At 44.2% G+C, this 18,893-nt stretch overlaps 1 protein-coding gene across 3 annotated transcripts in view; it reads left to right on the top strand.

Moving 5' to 3' along the window:
• Positions 1 to 18,673, top strand: part of LOC143282143 (semaphorin-1A-like) — a 217,146-nt gene extending 198,473 nt beyond the window's left edge. The window contains exons 15-19 of one of the 3 annotated variants that reach the window (XM_076587682.1): positions 177 to 245; positions 2,219 to 2,274; positions 11,902 to 12,054; positions 13,508 to 13,588; positions 16,387 to 18,673. In XM_076587682.1, the coding sequence (XP_076443797.1) occupies positions 177 to 245; positions 2,219 to 2,274; positions 11,902 to 12,054; positions 13,508 to 13,588; positions 16,387 to 16,751 (724 nt within the window). In that variant the 3' untranslated portion in view covers positions 16,752 to 18,673. The remainder of the gene's footprint in view (positions 1 to 176; positions 246 to 2,218; positions 2,275 to 11,901; positions 12,055 to 13,507; positions 13,589 to 16,386) is intronic. The other 2 variants (XM_076587683.1, XM_076587684.1) reach the window with 2 other exon arrangements.
• Positions 18,674 to 18,893: the final 220 nt, after the last annotated feature.

The following is an 18,893-nucleotide window of genomic DNA, read 5'->3' as shown; positions in this document are numbered from 1 at the left end:
CATCATCATCATCATCGTACTGAGTCGTTGTCGTTATCAGCCCTGTCACCTAACAACCACAGTCATCATCATCACCATCATCATCATCATCATCACCATCATCATCATCATATACTGAGTCCTTGCCGTCGTGCCCCTGTCACCTGTGTGACTGTAACGAATGGCACGTGCTGCAGGACGTGTGTGGAGCTGAGAGACCCCTACTGCTCCTGGGACGGTGCACAGTGCGTCAACGCTGAACGGGGGTGAGTGATGGTGGGAGGACGGGTCACATCTGGGGGGGAGGGGCCCGGGGGAGGGGGGGAGGGGCCCGGGGGGGGGGGGGGGGGTTGCGCATGTCGAACACTGAACTCCTGTACATGTGTATAGACAATAGATCAAAACTTATTCTGTTTGCAAGAGCTGGCTTTCATGTCGCAGCAAGTGCGAAAATAAAAAAAAAGAAAGAAAGAAACGAAAAAGAAAAAAAAAAATCCCGGCACAGTAAACTCGAGCTTTGATACATTTAAGACGATATCAGTATAATGAGACATGAGTATCAAAGTCACTTGCGCATGGTTATTCACTTTAAACGTTGTAATTCTGTCTGAATAACAGGAATATTGCTCCTCGTGTCGTTCTGTACTTCATTCCACGACATTGTCATAATAATCCTTTCACATCCATATTGTTAAGATAGATTATTTTAGAAATTATAAATTTACCCCCACACAACCCCCCCCGCTCACACACACACACACACACACACACACACACACATATTACTGCATTACCCCATTACCCCACTTCCCCCAACTTCTAACCTTGACCCCTATCCTTGCAATGCACTGTATTGAAGGTCACGTCATTGTCTTAACCTCGCTCCGCCCATATTCAGTTACCAGTTACCACCAAGGACAGGAGTCACTCATATTACTTTTTCTTTTTTTTTCTTTTTTTTTTAGGGGGAGGGGGGTCAAATAATTATTTTAACACTAACCGACCGTTCATTGTGAGGTTGGACTTTATTAACTTTACATGACAGAGAGATTTTATTCCATATGAGCCATGGCCCCTGAGAGAGAGATACAGAGAGGGGGAAACAGATTCAAAAAACTGTATTACCAATGGATAAAGATTTTAGGCATGGCCCACTCTTCCAATGTATATAACATCCCCCTGTCCAATGGATAACTGGACCCCAGTCCATTGGGCAACTAGACCAAGTTCATTTGATAATTGGACCCCAGTCCGTTGGATAACTAGACCAAGTCCGTTGGATAACTGGACCCCAGTCCATTGGGCAACTAGACCAAGTTCATTTGATAATTGGACCCCAGTCCGTTGGATAACTAGACCAAGTCCGTTGGATAACTGGACCTCAGTCCAATGGATTATTGGACCATTGTCTTGCAAGCACAACCTTGCCCACTTTCAGTAATCTTAACTAGGATCTTTATTTGTCTGCATTGTCTGAGGCCAGTGTTTCGACTGCATCGGGCCTCTTCGGGCATGCATTTCTACTGTCAGTGTGTGACTGGATATGATGTATGTGTGACTGGATATGATGTATGTGTGACTGGATATGATGTGTGTGTGACTGGATATGATGTATGTGTGACTGGATATGATGTGTGTGTGACTGGATATGATGTGTGTGTGACTAGATACGATGTGTGTGAACTGGGGTGTAAAAACATGCTTAAGAGGCCCGCCCACTCCTCTTCCCTGACTTAATGCCCCATGTTAGGTGGTGAATGGGACTTTGAAGAGACAAAGGGAAATTTAACATGATATATTATACATTGACTTTGGACAGACCCATGGAAAGTTAACATAATATATTATACATTGACGTTGGAGAGACCAAGGGAAATTTAACATAATATATTATGCATTGACTTTGGAGAGACCCAGGGAAAGTTAACATAATATATTATGCATTGACTTTGGAGAGACCAAGGGAAATTTAACATAATATATTATGCATTGACTTTGGAGAGACCAAGGGAAAATTTAACATAATACATTATGCATTGACTTTGGAGAGACCAAGGGAAAATTAACATATGTTTTGTTTGTAGTGGTGGCGGTAAAAAGAAGAGAGAGAGAGAGAGTGAGAGAGAGAGAGAGAGAGAGAGAGATGATATAATGATGAAAGTAGCTTGTATAGTAGTAATAACAGTTGAGTCAAAATAATGTCAAACTTCTTTTTTTCTTTTCTTTTTTTTTTCTTCAGAACGCAAAATGTGATCGACGGTTGGGAGCAGGACTGCGAGGAGGTGACCATATATGGTGAGTCTTTTGCTGCCTTCTGATTGGCTGTCTTCTTGGCTGTGACCAATCATCGGTGTTGCTCTGTCTGGGTGTGTCTGATCAGCATGGCCCTGTTGTTGTGTGCTGGTGTTTGTTGGGGTGTGCTCTTGCCCTTTCTTTTGGATGGCCTTGTTTGTCGGATTTTTGAATCTGTAGTTAGAAAGAATGTTTTATTTGATTCTTTAGTTAGAAAGAATATTTTAGAAAAAACAAAACAAAAACAAACAGAGGAGTGAATTGTTTTGTCACTTGTTTATATGATTTCATCTGAATTGTTTCTTTACTTTTTTTTTTAATAATTTTTTTAGTGTTGTAGTTTTTTGTTGTTTTTTAAGAGAGAGAGATAGAACCTGTGTGCAGAGGTTTGATTTATAGTGTTTAAAAAACCTTGCACATGTAGAGTTTTGCATTTCTCCTATTCTCCTATTTTATAAATACTTTTTTGTATGAAAACAAAGCTATGTACCTTTTTGTTATGTATTTTGTAAGTGTCACATAAAAAGTAAACATTGTGGGTTTTTTTCGGAAGGGTGCATAGGTGAAAGAGTGGGAGGCTGTAAGGTGTACATCAGCTGAGGTGGCTTTTAAAAAGTGGTGTAGAAATATATGTATATACAATATATTTGCTCCAAAATGCAATTCATTCGCAGCACTTTATCTTAATCTTTAAACTCCGGGCTGGGTTTTTTTTTTTTTTTTTTTGGGGGGGGGGGGGTAGGAAAGCTTGGGGGACTACCTGTCGACCAGAAGGGCAAGACTAAGTGACGATTGAAAAGGTCCCCATTGTGTTCAGCCCTTCCTGTGAGGATCGTACCACGGATATTTTTTTAGTGTGTCGGGGGTTGGGGGTGGGGACCGGGTGGTTGACATGTCATCACCCTCCCACCCACCCACCCCTCTGTGTGTGTGTGTGTGTGTGTGTGTCTTTGTCCCTCTCCCTCTTCCTGTGTTTTTCTCCCTTTCCTTCTCTCTGTCTCAGCTCCCCATTTTCTTGTCGAGTTTTGCGCTGTAAGAATTATGAGGCACAGCGGTTGTCGAAAAACAAAACGAAACGACAAAAAAAAACCAAACCATGTCCATTGCACAGAGGTCGGCTCATCTGCCTGCGCAGCGGGGAAGCTGGCAGAGATTATATTTTATTTCTAAACAAACAAACAAACAAAAAAACACCAAAAAGCACTTGGTTGATGGGTTACGCGTTGGAGTTGAGAAACATTTCCTGATTTTTATTATTACTTTCAAACAGCGAGCGTCACATTATGCAATGAGTGATTAGGGCGGTATCGCCTGTTCTTGGTACTGGAGCAAGCGAACCCGTGGTTTGGCTGGGAAACATGTCGGGATTATTTTATTAATCATATTTGATGATGACCGGGTTTTTTTGTTCTTTGGGGAATCCGTGGCTTATGTTTTTCTGATTGGATTCTTTCGTGATGTATCTTTCGAATACAAGCGTGTATGCATAGTCAGAGGTTTTCAAAGAGAGAGAGAGAGAGAGAGAGAGAGAGAGAGAGAGACTGGAAGAAAGGAACAATATTATAGGGTATTCCTTAATTAACATTTTTCACACAGACAGCCGGCAGAGGAAAAGAGGTACATACAAAGACAGACAGACGGAGAGGATGGAAGGAAAGAAAAAAAAGAAAAGAAAAAATCACCCCCACCCCCACCCCCCACCCCTCCAAAAAACGACAGCGGAAGAGAAGAGAAAGCATAAGGGTGAGAGAAAAAAAACGAAGAAATATAAGGAAAACAAGATAGAAGAAGATGGGGAGGGGGGGGGGAGAAAAAAGGAGAAATATAACAAAGCAAGGAGAAAATGAACCACATAGACCCAACCCCCAGCCCCCACCTCACCCTCCAACAGGTGATAAACAAAGCAGCTGTTATTCGCACCATTGGTGGTCAGAGTCTTACCCTCCTCCCGGCCTTACCCCCCTCCCCCCTCACTCCCCACCCCCACCCCCACCTTCTCCTTTAAGTGATATCATCGCTATCGGCGCTCCGTTTGAGAAAGGTTGGGGCAAATTTCCAGCTCCCCATGCCCTCCGATCACACAACATCATCATCATCTCCAACTCCCTCCCCCCTGTACCCCCCCCCCCCCATTCCCCCTTCACCTCTATATCTGTCGTCACCTCACTCCTCTACACCCCAGTTACCTGCACCCCGGGGCAATACCCATCTTTTACCCCTCCATTCGATTGTTTGACTGGCGGAGCGAACGTCCACGACCTGTTAAAACTACTCATTCCGTCTTGAGGGAGGGAGTGGGGGGGAATTGTGGATGTTGCCCACCCCGGAAGAGATCATAGATGCGCTGGGTGACTGCAAGTCCACTTGAAGAACGTGGACGATGATGTAACAGGCGCGCACGAAGTGAAGGAAGCGTCATTGACTGCACGTGCTGTGTGGACAGTTCTGCTGTCCGCGCTGCTTTGTGGGGTGGGGAGAGTAAAGGGAAAGAACGGCTCTTAAAGCTGGCGTTGTGTGTGCATTGCTGACGAGGACAGCTGTTTGAAGGTCAGCCCCATTGTCGCTGTGTCTGTCGTCAAGGAAGGAAGGAAGGAAGGTCTGCGCATCACCGTCCTGCAAATAGATCCTCCTCCACCCCCTAACCCCCCACTATATCTCTCTCTTTCTCAGCCCCCATCCTCTCACACACACACACTTTTTTGTTATCATGGAGGTTGGGGTGGGCGCTTGTTTGTGTGGCTCAGGAAACTGGAAAGGCTTCGGACTCTTAAACACTCCTGATCGGCACTGCCTGTTTCGCAGGAAATTGAAAAAAATTCTGGCTGACATCGGTTTCGGAAATACCCGTTATTTACTGCAGGCAGGCAGGGAAGAAAAGAAAGAAAAAGGATGTGAGAATTTCCTGATCAGGGCAAGGGCGGGTTTTTTTTGTGCATTCTCTCTGTCTCTCTCTCTGTCTCTGTCTCTCTGTGTCTCTCTCTCTCTCTCTCTCTCTCTCTGTCTCTCTCTCTCTCTCTGCCCTTCCCCCCTCGTCCCCATCTGCTCTGCCCCGCTCGATCTCTCTTCCGTATGATAACCTGTTAACATTTCGGCAAGGAAGGAAAAAAAAAAAAGAGGAAAAACAAAAACAGAAAAAAAAAGTGTTAGGTGTTGTTGGGGGAAGCCACAGGAAAATCGATGGGCGGTTAATTGATTGGGACATGACACGAACTTCATCCAAGACGAGGGGGTGGGGTAGGGGTTGAGGGGGGAGGGCGAGGTGGGGGAATAGGATGTGTTTGTTCGTTCTGATGGAATGGCTCCACCGGGCGTTCCGTGCCGGCTACTCGGGGTATAGGAGGGTGGGATTGAATGGGCCGGTGCTTTATTTGATAAGGGAAATGGCCTGATTCGGGGTGTGTTTGGCCTTCACCCACACACCCTTGATGAAAACATGCTCAGCCCCTGGTAAGACGATTTCCTTTCCCTCCAGCCCCTGCTCTCCTCCTCAACCCCTCATCCATCCACCCTCCCTACTAACCAACCAACCAATCAACCAACCAGCGTCCTAACGTTCTTGGCGGCCAGGACTTCTGGTGTTGATCTTGTGAGGTTTTCGTTTGGATGGTAAAATGAGGTTCACACACGTTACGGAACATTCTGGTCCAATGACAATTTACATTTTCTCCTCTCTTTTTTTTTTCTCTCCACCGTATTACATTTTGAGGTGGAACAAAAAAAAAGAGAAAAAAAAAGAGGTAACATATCGAAATGATGAAATATCACCGGACATGTCCACGCCACGAGAAGTTTCAATTTCTAGGAAGCGTCAAGGTGTGCTTACTGATCCATATACAATACACCATATATTCTTTACGGGGGAAAAAAAACAATGCGATGCATCATATATGGTGAAAAACAACAACAACAAAAGCAAATGCCTAACCTATGCATAAACCTATCACGCTGGTCACCGACGTATGCAATCCCACACTTTACACTAATACCACTCGTGCAGCAGTCAGGTTATTCCGTCCAGTGGTTAAATGCAAAGCATTAGCCCCCCCCCCCCCCACCCCCACCTCCCACCCCCCCCCCACACACACACACACACACCCCACCCATCCACCCACCCACCCCTCCCCGCCCCGGAGGAATTCGAAATCAAATATCACCACCCGACTTGCTAATGAAACTGGTATCACTCACCAGACTTGTTGATGATACTTCGTAGGAACCTAACTTCTTCGTTTAGGAATGGAAACAGATCATTGTATCGATGTTGCCCTCGAAAACAGACGAACTTGAAACGGAACACAAACGATCCGTTTTATGGCTTGTTTATTTTGCTACAAATTGTAGCCATGATACAAACAAGGCAGGCTTGCAACACCCCGCATTGCATCGGAAGCTGTAAAATCAAAGTAATCACGCCGTCAATATCATCGCTGTTTGATGCTTTTGAGCGCTTTGGGTGCAGGGTTTGATAGACACACACACACACATGTTGTGTTTAACCCAACGGTGAGACCCGAGTTGCCCCCAATTCCCTGACGCAGCGTTTTGTAAACAGTAGGATAAGGGGTGCTGCAATGGGTTTATGTTCTCGTTGGCTGTGATCTGTAGGATCGATCGGAGCCTGTTCAAACGTGTGTGCTGTAAGGACCGCCCGCCTTTATGACCCCCTATGTCATGGCGCTCCCACCATCTGGACAGAGCCAACAAAGTTTGACGAGTTGTTTGCTTTCCCTTCATCTGTTTCGTCCTCTCTCTCTTTTTTGTGATCTCTCTCTGTCTCTGTCTCTGAGTCTCTCTCTCTCTCTCTCTCTCTCTCTCTGTCTCAGTCTCTCTCTCTCTCTGTTTCTATCTCTGTCTGTCTCTCTCTCTCTCTCTCTCTCTGTCTCTCTCTCTGAGTCTGTCTGTCTCTGTCTCAGTCCCTCTCTCTGTTTCTCTCTCTCTCTGTCTGTCTGTCTGTCTGTCTGTCTCTCTCTCTCTCTCTCTCTCTCTCTCTCTCTGTGCACATTAAGAAATTTTAATCCTTTGACTCCTGTTAGGGCATGGAGGAAACCCACCAAAGGATAAACATATGCATGAGGTATAATTATTCATTTTGATGGTTAACCCGTTAATAACAAGTCAATGGAAACACGAAATTGGTAATAAACTATTTTTTTAAAAGTTATGAAAATGAATAAAAATGAAAAAGGAGAAAAAATACGTCCCGTGTCAATCATCCTCACAATATGATATATACATATATATATATATATATATATATTTCTGACGCATGCGCGCATACGCAACCTCCCCCTTACATATACACTATTATATAGAACATAGATTTAGATACATAGATAGATAGCCATATAGATAGATTGATACATACCAACCCCATCCACCCACGCACGCGCTCGCGGTTCCCCCCCCCCCCCCCAAAAAAAAAAAAAAAGATGATGGGAAAAAAGGTGAGAAAAAAACCCAACAACCGCGGATCTGTGGAAAGGCAAACATGGGAATCAGTGTAGTGACAACATCAGAGGTGACGCCCTGGTCTCTGGGGGATGAACGGTCAACAGTACAGCCCCCAGTCACAAGCCCCCCCCCGTCAAGGCTTCACAATACACATCCCTACCTCACCTCCCACCCTCTACTCCACGCTGCCCTACTCTCTCATACACCCCCACAACCCCAACACTACAGCCCCAGCCTCTCACACTGTTTCACAGGTCCTGGCGTCGCCCGTCACATGAAGGAGTTTCTCTTTCCCTATCCGGCAAATATTGATTCAACCTTCCCTCGCTTGCTCAAGTCATGGACTCCGCTCTCGTTTTTTTTTTGTTTTTTTTTGTGGGAGGTCTCTCTCTGTTACACCAGGCGGGCCGGAATCTTAGCCAAGGCTTGTTTTGGAATGATAAATAAACCCTGCTGAAAATCACCCTTTTTTTTGAAAATCCGCTGTTGTTGAGTTTTTTGGGGGGTGAGGTTTTTTTAGTTGTTTTTTTTTTTTTTTTATAAGATGTCCATGTTTGCGTTTCTAAAATGATTTGTAAATCTTGCTTCATATAGAACCCTGTTGAATATCCGTGTGTTAAGATCTGGCTTGTTAACCATTTCATTTTGGATTTGATGTGCCTTTTTTTTTTAATGAAATTTCATAATCGTGTTTCTAAATTATTTATAAACTCTAAAGTCCGTGTTTCTTTAAAAGTTGATCATAACTGGATATGGATTTGTGACAGGATGGTCTGGTGTCTTGTTGTGTAAACTGTTTACCAGAGGCTTCTGAACTGTTTTTTTCTTTTCTTATTTTTTCCAAAAAAAAAGCTAGCTCCTGTGTGAATCTCCGTTTCCAAGATATCTTTCTCATACTTTTCTTTTCTGATGTCCGAGGCAAAGACACGGTCTCCGGTTCCGAAAAACAAATGAATCAAAAAGAAGTATTAGCTGAGATAATCATGCGCACATGACGTTCATATTTTCCTAACATTTAAGTGCTCTCTCTCTCTCTCTGTCTCTCTGTCTCTGTTTGTGTGTGTGTGTCTGTGTGTGTCTGTGTGTGTGTGTGCTTACAGCCACAGTAAAATTCTTCAGAGTTTATGAACCGCTGTTTCCATCGGTAAAGGCATTTCAGTCGGAAGACTGAATTAGCTTCGTTGCGCCTGACAAACTGGTATCGTGGCTTGACAGAGTCCCATCCTCTGCTGCTTTGACCTATTCCGACAGCCATCTAAAGGCCTCCTTTTTGCGAAGACTTGTTCCGCTCTCTTTCTTTTGCTCATTGTCGGAGCTCGGAGTTTAGCTAATCATATTTCATTACACAAAAATCCCATAGCAAAATAGATATTAAAAAAAAAGCATTGAAAATTTTATTATTCATATGCCTTCGACTTGTATCTGGGTTGCAGTCGACAAACCTTTCGGTCGGAGTTGTGCAAGATGGTCTCATTTGATGTAAGCGATGTCATTGCTGCTGCTGCTGCTGTTGAATTAAAGCAGCAATGATTTGAGGAGCGTTGGGTTGGGAGTTGGGAGGGGGGGGGGGAGATGGGAGTGAGGAATGGGATAGGGCATTGAATCGATCTGGGGAAAATACATGAGGGGGTGGTGTGGGCGCCAAGTTGCTGCTGTGTCTGGATGTTTGTATGCTCGGTGCCAGTTGTGTTGGTCTGGTAACTGCCCGTGCGTCCTGTTGGTGGTATGTCTGGTTTTGCCTTCGGCTGTTGATTGAACTTCGTGTCCACGTGTCCTTTTTTCTGGTCCTTCTCGGTCTCTCCATAGGGAGGGACGGGGTGTGGAGGGGGCGGGGGAGGTTTTGTGTGTGTGTGTGTGTGTGTGGATATATATAATCTTTATAGAGAGGTCTGTGTGTGTGTGTGTGTTGGCCCCCATCAGTCTCTCGCTGTCTGTCTCTCCCCACCCCATCTCCCTGTCTCTCTGTCTCTGTCTGTGGGTTTCTCTGTGCCTCACTGCGTCAGTTTGTCAGTCCTCTGTTGGTTTTTTTTGTTTTGTTTTTCTTTTCTTTTCTTTTTTTCTACTAAAAAAATACAGTTTTTGATATAAGCCTTCAGAACTTGAACAATCTTAAATGAAACTGACATGTCTTCAGGAAAAGACTTTACGGTTTTCGAAGGGGATAGATTGGCAGGCACGAAAGAAAATAAGTAATGCATAAGTGGTCTTTGTGATGGGGTTGGTTTTAAGAATTACGAAGCTGAAAATGGAATGGAGAGCTGTGGGTTGCTTCAGCTGTGCATTTTGGAGCTTGTAGATTTAGGGCTCTCACGCTTGCACATGAAGGCAGCGTAGAAGTTTGCCTCCGGAGTGCTCTCTGTCTCTGTCTCTGTCTCTCTCTCTCTGTCTCTCTCTCTCTCTCTCGTGCCTCTGTGTGTGTGTGTGTGTGTGTGGGAGGGTGGGGGTGGTAGTTACCAATTCATAGCTCTTTTATGGTAGACACGCAGATACGGTAGACTGGAGTTTTTTTTCTGTTTTTTTTTCTTGTTTTATATATATATATATATATATATATATGTATGTATGTTTTGTTTTTTTTAGAAATGTAATGTAATTTCTTAGGGAAATAGTTTGATTTAAGCCGTTTCACCTTGCCTTGTTTCTTTCCCTTTCACACTGTTGTACAATCAGATTTTATGCCTTTCACTTTGTTTAGACTTTGCACTTATGCACTTAGACTAAAAGCGGTCACATTATGAATAAATTTGGGTGTATATGTGTGCGCGGGCGATTGTGTGTGTGGGCAGACATTTATTGGAAAGAAGAACCGCTATTAGTACGGGATCTCACCTGGCAGTTATGTGTTGCCTGAGATATAATCATTATGTTGATGTGCATTTATATAGTTTATGGGGAGAGGGGGGTGCAGTTATGCTGATGTACATTTATACAGTTTAGGGGTGGTGGAGGGGGGGGTGTTATAAACAATTGTTTTCTTGAGAAATGCGAAATATGTTGTTGTTTTGTGTGTGTGCGCGCGCGCGTGTGTGTGTTTATGTGTGTGTGAGATAGACAAGAAGTCACTGTGATGCAGAGAATGCATTAGTTCTGCATGTCCCCGGTTCATACAGGTGTTGTTTTGACGTGTGCCCTTCTCACTGTTGTTTGCGTGGTGTGATGGGGCTGCTGATGATGGTGATGATGATCATCATCATTGTGATGATGACGACGATGACAACGTTGATGTTGTGACGTGTGACCCTGTTGTACTTGCTGCCTGGGTGTTGTGAGAAACCTTGTCGTTCCATGCTGTCAATCTGTCAGGGGTGACACTATCAACCCCCCGCTTGGTGACAGGCATGACTCACTGACTGCCTTATAGCTGAGGGGGACGGGGGGATTTTGTGCTCGTCATACCCTCTGATGAATAAAGTTATAGACTAAAAGAAAATAACAATATAAGGAAAGAAAGAAAATGAAAAAAGAGCCATTTCTGTAATATGAACGCTCGACACGGATTAAAAAAAAGGTTCTTGTGATTTATTTCGGTATACAGACAAGGCTCAACTTAACAAGCCGACGTGTCGCTGGCAAGCGGTTTAATATAATAATAATAATAAGATCAAATATGAAGCGCTTCCATGGTCACTTGAATGACCATTTATCATGAATCTGATCTTCCTGTACGTGGTAAGAGAAGAATGTTGTAATTTCAAGCCATGGGCTGCAGTCTGCGATGTTTCCTGAATTGTAAAACACCCACATGGCTTACTGTTTCGAATGAAAGACAAGCTGACATTTCTCTTCTTACTACATTCCGACCGCAAACGGGTCAGAAATTTATTCAGTCTCCACAGTCGAACTGTAAACTTAAGTATTGTTTTTATTCGTGTCAGGTAAAAAAAACAACAAACAAAAACAACTAATACTAATGATCATGCTCAGAAACAGTTCTGTTCTTCAGTCCTGTAAAAGAAATGAATAAGGCGGGGAAAGGTAACCCAAACCAGTTTAATATACAACAGACCTCCGGAAGTATCCGACAGCATGGAAAGACAAAGTAAAAAAAAATAATAATAAAAAAAAGTGTGAGTGTGTGTGTTTTCTTGTTGTTTTGCCATACCCGTATATAGTTGTTGTGCCTTTAGTTCACCCTGTCCACTCCCCATCCCCACCCCCCTGTGTTCCCCCCCTTTACAGATGACTCGGAGGAGGAGGAGGAGAAGGAGGACAAGAAGAAGGTGGAGGTAGTGGAGGTGGTGGAGACCCAGATGACGACACCAGAAGTACAGACGGAGAAATGCTCCTGTCCCACCGTCACCAGCAACAAGGATGATGATGCGCCCGTCGTTGGTCAGTTCTGGGGACCACAGTATTAGCTTTTCTTTCTTTTCTTTTTTTAATAAAAAAAAATAACAACCAAGAATTAACATCATCATAAATCAGTGAAGTAACGGTGTGATGTGCATATTGAGAGTCTTGGTAGTTGGTGGCCCAAATAGAAAGAAGAAAAGAGAGAGGGGGGGGGGGGGGCAAAGGAAGAACAGGTCAAAGCGTTTTTTATCATCAGAATAAAGAAACGAAGACACGATATCAGTGAAATGAATAAGTAAGTTACAGATTAATTCCACTAACAAAACAGCTCACGCCAAGATACAATATTAGTTAAATAAATAATAGACTAATTCCACTAACAAAACAGCTCACAAGCCAGTATTCCTGGACATTCAGAAAATGAGTTAAACTACGGCAACTAACAAAGCAGTTAACACTCCTGACCTTCGTTAGAGCGAAGACGAAAGATGCAGCTAAAGAACAGAAAGAGGGATACGTAACCCCAACAGAAAGAAGAGCTTCGAAAAACGCCGGGCTCTGCTCCGTGAGAATTGCGAAGCCACTGCTTCCAGTTCCAAGACAGACACCCCCACCCCCCACTTCCCCTCTCCCCCACCCACCGCCCTCACTGCTTGTTGTGCACGCTCCATGGAGCATCACCAATAGCACAATAATTACTGACAACCTGGCTATCACTTAATGACGCCCTGCATGGAACTAGCACTCGTAGGAAAAAAAAATGATGTCCATAAAAACAATTATAATGCTAAACATCACAGAGACTTCTGCATGACTTCCGTCCTGTTGCACTCAACGCTTCTCAGAAAATTGGATTGAAACCGCTGGTTCGTTTTGTTTGTCTTCTTTTAATCTGTTTTCTGTTTGTTTGTTTTTTTTGTTAATATGTTAATTTTTTTCAGTCGTTTGGATCGTTCGCTTTTAGAGTTGTGAGTCGTGTTACGGCATGTTGGATCCAGCATGCTGTGTCTACTGTCACTGGCATCGTCCTTTCAGTCGGAAGTGTTGTAACATTGTATCGTCATATTTCTTGTTTGGCCTTTGGTCGTTTCTTTGTTGTTGTTTTTTTCGCATGTATTGATATATTTCCACACGAATGAAGTTTGTGTTGTTGCTATAGTGATTGCTGTTATCATTATTGTCGATGTGCCTGGTTAATACTGCAGCTTTCTGTGGTTACAGTATTGAAATCATGATATATATTGCTACGTCTATAGCCGATATATACTTAGAGCAGCTTTCTGCGTGACCTGTGTTAAAAAAAAAAAAGAAGAAGAATTATTGCAGTATTTGTAGTTGACAGACACTGAGTCATTTTCACCCTGTTTCCGCCCTTGTTATTGCCATTCTGTTTCAGTATGCTCGTTCTTGTTTGCGTTTGGTTTTTCTAATAAGACGCCTATTTTGCGTTTGTGCATGGTTTGTCTAATAAGACGCCTATTTTGACTGACAGTGGATGAAGATATCGACGCCGTGGTGGTGCTGGGAGGAGAAAATTCAGTGCGGAAGAAAAATGGCTACAATCTGAGTGGGGGTAAGAAAGTTGCAGACACCCGTGTTATGTCCCTGCACTTATGTATCTCTGTATACACACAATACTCTGTTATGTTAATGAAACAGTCTTTATTAGAGCAGTGTTATGAATACTTGATATGTCAGTGGGTCCTATCAAGCAGGGACATTGTATGAGCCTCAAGCAGTGTGTAAAACGCTGTGCCCGTTTCGTGTGCAGTTTGTGTTTGTTGTACATTTCATTGAAGTGAATTCTTCGGAGGAAAAGATACCAGTGAGAGTTCACCCACAGAAGAGAACACAGAGATCGGAAAAGGGGGTTGGGGGTGTACAGAGGGGAGGAAATGTTATCAGAATGATTCTTGGAGAGTTTACGAAACTTAATTCTTTGAAATTTTAAAATATCATTGACAGCACAGTTTTACCCCACCCCCCATCCGTCCCCCAAAGCAGGCACATCACTGTAGCGTGCTTTGAATGTAACCTGTAAGGCAATAACACTGTTCGTTAATTAAACAGTCTGTGCCGAGGCGTTGCAAGTAGCGCTTCTGTATCCAGCGATACGCATGTTAGCCAGAAAGACTCGAGCACAACACAGGTGGTGGGGAGATTTTGAAAGACTCGCTTCGTGTTTCACCGTGCTGATGTCACTTCCTGTCACCGTGTTGATGTCACTTCCTGTCGGCACCCACGCCGTTCTGCTTCCGCCATCCATCCACAGTGCAGCTTGCATGCTGCTTGCCTAACCACTGACCGCTTGTACTGACCGCTTGCATTTTTAGCTGTGGCTAAACTTTGTGGGGGTGCAACAGTCCTGTCTAGAACCGATCTTTTTTTTTCTCTCTTTTCTTTTAATGCATAAATGAAAGAATCAATTTAAATTGTTTTATGCTCAGCCTTGGTCTACAGTACAATGAGCATGGCATTTGCAGCAAACCATCCCAGAAAATAAAGTGTGCACTTTTGTTTATTAATTTTCTCTTTTGTTTAAGAAAAGAAGAAGAAGAAGAAAAATAAGAAGGGGGAAAAATGTTCAGGGATGCTCGCATTCTCCACAAGAAACGTCATTATGCAAATAACCACTTGCGTTAAATGCCACATGTTTGAATACAAGAGCAAAAAAAAATATTTGAAAACATTCCATCTTCCATTTCAAGAGAATATTAACCCGCACTTTAGATCAAATTAGCTTGGCAGTCGGCAAGGCAAGAGAAAAAAGTTACAGAAAGTGTTTTCAACACGATGTATGCAAACCTGTACCCATCTATCTATCGCCCCGACCTCAGTCCTGACTCTTTTCTTGTTTTATCTTCATTCTCCCTTCTCTTCCTTGTGCAAAGTTCATTCGTGCTCTCTCTCTCTCTCTCTCTCTCTCTCTCTCTCTGTCTCTCTCTCTCTGTCTCTGTCTCTCTGTCCTTACCCCCACCACATCTCACTCATTTCTCTTTGTATATATTGTCTCCCTCCCATCCCTCCACCCACCCACACCCTCCGTTCCGCTGTCTGGCTGGCAGCTCTGTTGTCAAACAAAAACCAAAACCAGCAAAGCAGTTCAAATGTTTGTGGTTGTTGGAATGCAGCCTGTGTTTGTGAGGAATGATGGCTATGGAGACAGTTTGTCAAGAGAGTGTTTGTTCCCCCCCACCCACCCACCCTTCCTCCTTCCCTCCTTCCAAAGCATCCCGCTTGTCACTGTGTTGGTCTGACTTGTGCCGTGTGTCACGTGCAAAATGCCAGCCACTGTCCGAGGCATCTTGTCCCCTCCTGCCCTTGTCCAACTGCTTGTTTGGTGTGGAGGGCTCTTGTTCGAACGAGTCGACTCGATCCTGTGTGTGAGAGCGTGCGTGTTGTGTGAGAGAGCGAGTCTGTGCGTGTGGTAATTGTCGTTTTTGTTTGTTTTGTTTTTGTTGTTCTTCTTCTTCAGCCTTTTTATATGTACATATTATCTAATGAAATGACTAATGGTTCGAATTTTTGTTCACAATTAAAACAAATTCTTCTTGACATCAAAATGGTTTGGGATTATGTTGATTTTGTCTGACAATTGTTCTTTGTTCAGGATACATTATTATATTGATAATTTCGACTCTATGCTTACATTGTAGATTGTGCTCATCTTGTGATTTTCTCCGTCTATTCTCAAGAGTAATAGTATGCATCCGAGTCAGTTTTCTCTTTAGGAGGTCGTTGTCAAGACACAGAAAATGTCCCTTTTCCTCGGAATCCAAAGTGCTAGTAATACAATAGTAGAAACATAGCCGTGAGGCCTAAGTCTTTGTCCTCAAGAGCGGTTCATTCAGTTCGGCTGTGTCCGGTTAATGGCATAACCAGTTTTGAAAGACACCTTCAAACTGAGAATTGTTATTGAAAGGTCTATCTAACGGTCATTTTTAACTTAAGTCTGTGTGTTTTGTCCCATTATTTCTCACTAAAAGTATAGGTGTGTTACCTTTATTCAAGTTTGTATCTTTGTCTGACTATTTCTCACCGAAGTATTGGTATCTTGTTTTTAACTAAAGTCAGTATGTTTTTGTATCATTTCCAACTGAAGTATGAAGTTGTCTCATCTTTTAACCAAAGTGTGTATCTTTATACGCTTATTTCTCACTGAAGTAATAGGTACGTTATCTTAAACTTAAGTCTGTAGCTTTGTCCTTATGATGTCTCACTGAAGTTGAGGTATTTACCATCATTTATTCACACTAAGTACATGTATCCTCATTATCTCTCACTGAAGTACAGGTATGGTACCTTCACTTCACTCCCTTACCACACCTCACGCACTGTGTCATGACGCTTTCTCTGTGTGTGCTTTCACAGGCCCCCGGGTGGGTCAGAGTTCCGAGCAGACCCCCGTACCGCCGCCCGTGGCCACGGCGTCCGTGGAGACCCTGGTGATCGCCATCGTGCTGTCTATCGTGCTGTCCATGCTGGTGGGCTTCCTCATCGGCTACAAGGTGGCCGGCTGCCGCAGCGCCAACAACTCGGACGCCTCCTACATGGAGCGGACCTGCTCGCTGCAGAGGAGCCGCAACCGGCTATCTTCTGGGGAGCACCCTTACTACAACCCGGACCACGCCATGATGCCCAAGCAGATGAACTACGTGGTCAACGTCAAGGGCAAGCTCAACACGGGCCACGTGGAGACCAAGCCCGTCACCAAGTCCAACAAAGTGTACTTGTAGCCTGGCTGGCTTCCCCCCGTCCCCCACCCTACTCCCAATCAATCCCCAGCCTACTATCCGCCACTCTTCCTTCCTACGCCAGGCAGGACCATCTCCGGCTGGGTGACCCTTTCTCTCTCCATCCTGGTTGGATGGTGGTTCCTTCCGGCCTTGTAGGCTGTTGCGGATATCAGTGGCTGACGAATCAAAACAGATCTGAATTTAGCTCTCTCTCTCTCTCTCTCTCTCTCTCTCTCTCTCTCTCTCTTGCTTACAAGCCCTGTTTCATCAGATCGATGGCAGCGGCTTCCTCCTCTATGAAGACTTTATAGTCAGTGCTGACAACACACAACAACAGTCCGTGTTTGAACTCAGAGAATCTCCCCGTCCAGCGTCGTGAGCACGTGGTACACGGCAGGGCGGAGAGGACGCTGACATATGCAACAAACGACGACCTGTGGCGGAAAGAGACGTCCATGATGGCTGTGGCGTGTGTGTAGTCAGGCTGTTAGGAACCCCCCCTTCCTCCCCCCCCCCATCCCCCTCGCCCCCCAACCCCATCCCGAGGTCCATCCCCAGTGGTGGTTAGTGGTCAGTGCTCTGCCCTCTTTGTCCAGCCACCTGCACGCTGCGGATGTCTGTGTAGCACTAATCAGAGGGAGCAAAAGGAAATCTAGGTGAACCTAAGATTGAAGCGAAACTCACTTTTTTTTTTCCTCTGCCAAAAAGAAAGAGTTATCCTTCACGGAAGTCGACGAAGTTTGAGTGAAATAACTCCCAAATTAACAAAAGAATTTTGAGCCATGATTTGTTGTTGTTTTTTGTTTTTAAACAATGCTTTTCAAAAATGTTAATCTTTTTTAACATGCTGAGGATTTTAACACTTGTACATTCTGAGTTATGTCTGTAGGCTTTTTGGTTAGGAATCGTGCTCTTTTTTTTGTGTTGGACTGTTTTAACTAAATATCAGTATTTCAACCGTGTCGTCCTTCGTTTCATAAAGCTTGTGTATAATGAAATCTGGCCACACGCACGCGCACACACACACACACACACACACACACACACACACACAACGAAATGGTGCTGCTGACATTCTAAGGACAATGGTGATGATTGTGAAAGGAAAAGAAAGTCTGAAGGCCTGAGTTTGATTTTCTTTTCTTTAAAAAAAAAAAAAAAGGACAATGCTGGGGACAAAAATGGTTTCCCAGCAAAAAAACGAACACGGAAACTCAGTTCACAAGGGAACAGAAGGACAGTGTGGGTGATACAGAGCCAGACACTCCGTTCTGCTAGCAGTCACCATGGCATGCATGCGGCGCATTCGAGCCGAGTTCAGTCGCGTAATTGGAGCCGGCATGTGATGAGCAGTGTCTTTGATTCCGAAAGCTGAGGTGTTTGGCCAGCACAGAGACAGGAACCCGCCGCTCAGCCTTCCATCAGTTCCAGACTGGCTTTGATTTTTTTCGAAAGCGGAGATGTTTGGTGTGGTACGGAGGTGTACTCGTCGTAAGTGGCTTTTTTTTTCTTTTCCTTTTCTTCTTCCCCAAATTCAAGACATGGTCTTTGGTTTCGAAAAGTTCAGATCCCTGACGTGTGGGTGTCTGAAGCTGACTGGCATGAAGTGAACTGACTGGGAAAGGAAGGGTTTGTGCTGAGCAGTTGGAGAAAATGGACCCGTGTCGTTTTTTGTGTGTTGCCATTTTTTCTGGACAGAGGAATGCAGACTTTTATGTTCGTAACTTCAGGAGATAACGTAGCTGAAATAAAAATTGTAAAAATTATCCAAAAAAAAAAGTAACAAGATGTATGTGAATAAAATATATATAATAAAGGTCCATCATGCGGCAAGTCCGTGCTGGTGAGGCCAACAAAAAAATGATAAAATAAAAGATAAAACAAGATTAAAAAAAAAAAAAAAAATCTCCCCTAGTTCCGTGGATTGTGAAGCTCACATGGTGAAGTTGGGGGGCGGGGTGGAGGGGGGGGGGAAGAGGGGGACATCCTGCCACAGTTTCCAAAAAGAGCCGGGGAAGGGGTGTGGGGTAAAGGGTCCGCCTGGGCCCCTACTCCCCACACTGTCCCTTCCATATCTGATTCCTCCCTAACTCCCCCCCCCCCACCCCCTGGGTGTGGCCAGAAGGAAGCGAATAGAGGGTG

Source organism: Babylonia areolata, chromosome 5 (assembly GCF_041734735.1).
Source record: "Babylonia areolata isolate BAREFJ2019XMU chromosome 5, ASM4173473v1, whole genome shotgun sequence".
In the NCBI taxonomy this organism is placed as follows: Eukaryota; Metazoa; Mollusca; class Gastropoda; order Neogastropoda; family Buccinidae; genus Babylonia; species Babylonia areolata.
Note: the sequence above shows the minus strand (reverse complement) of the source record. Positions and strands in the feature narration are given on the sequence as shown.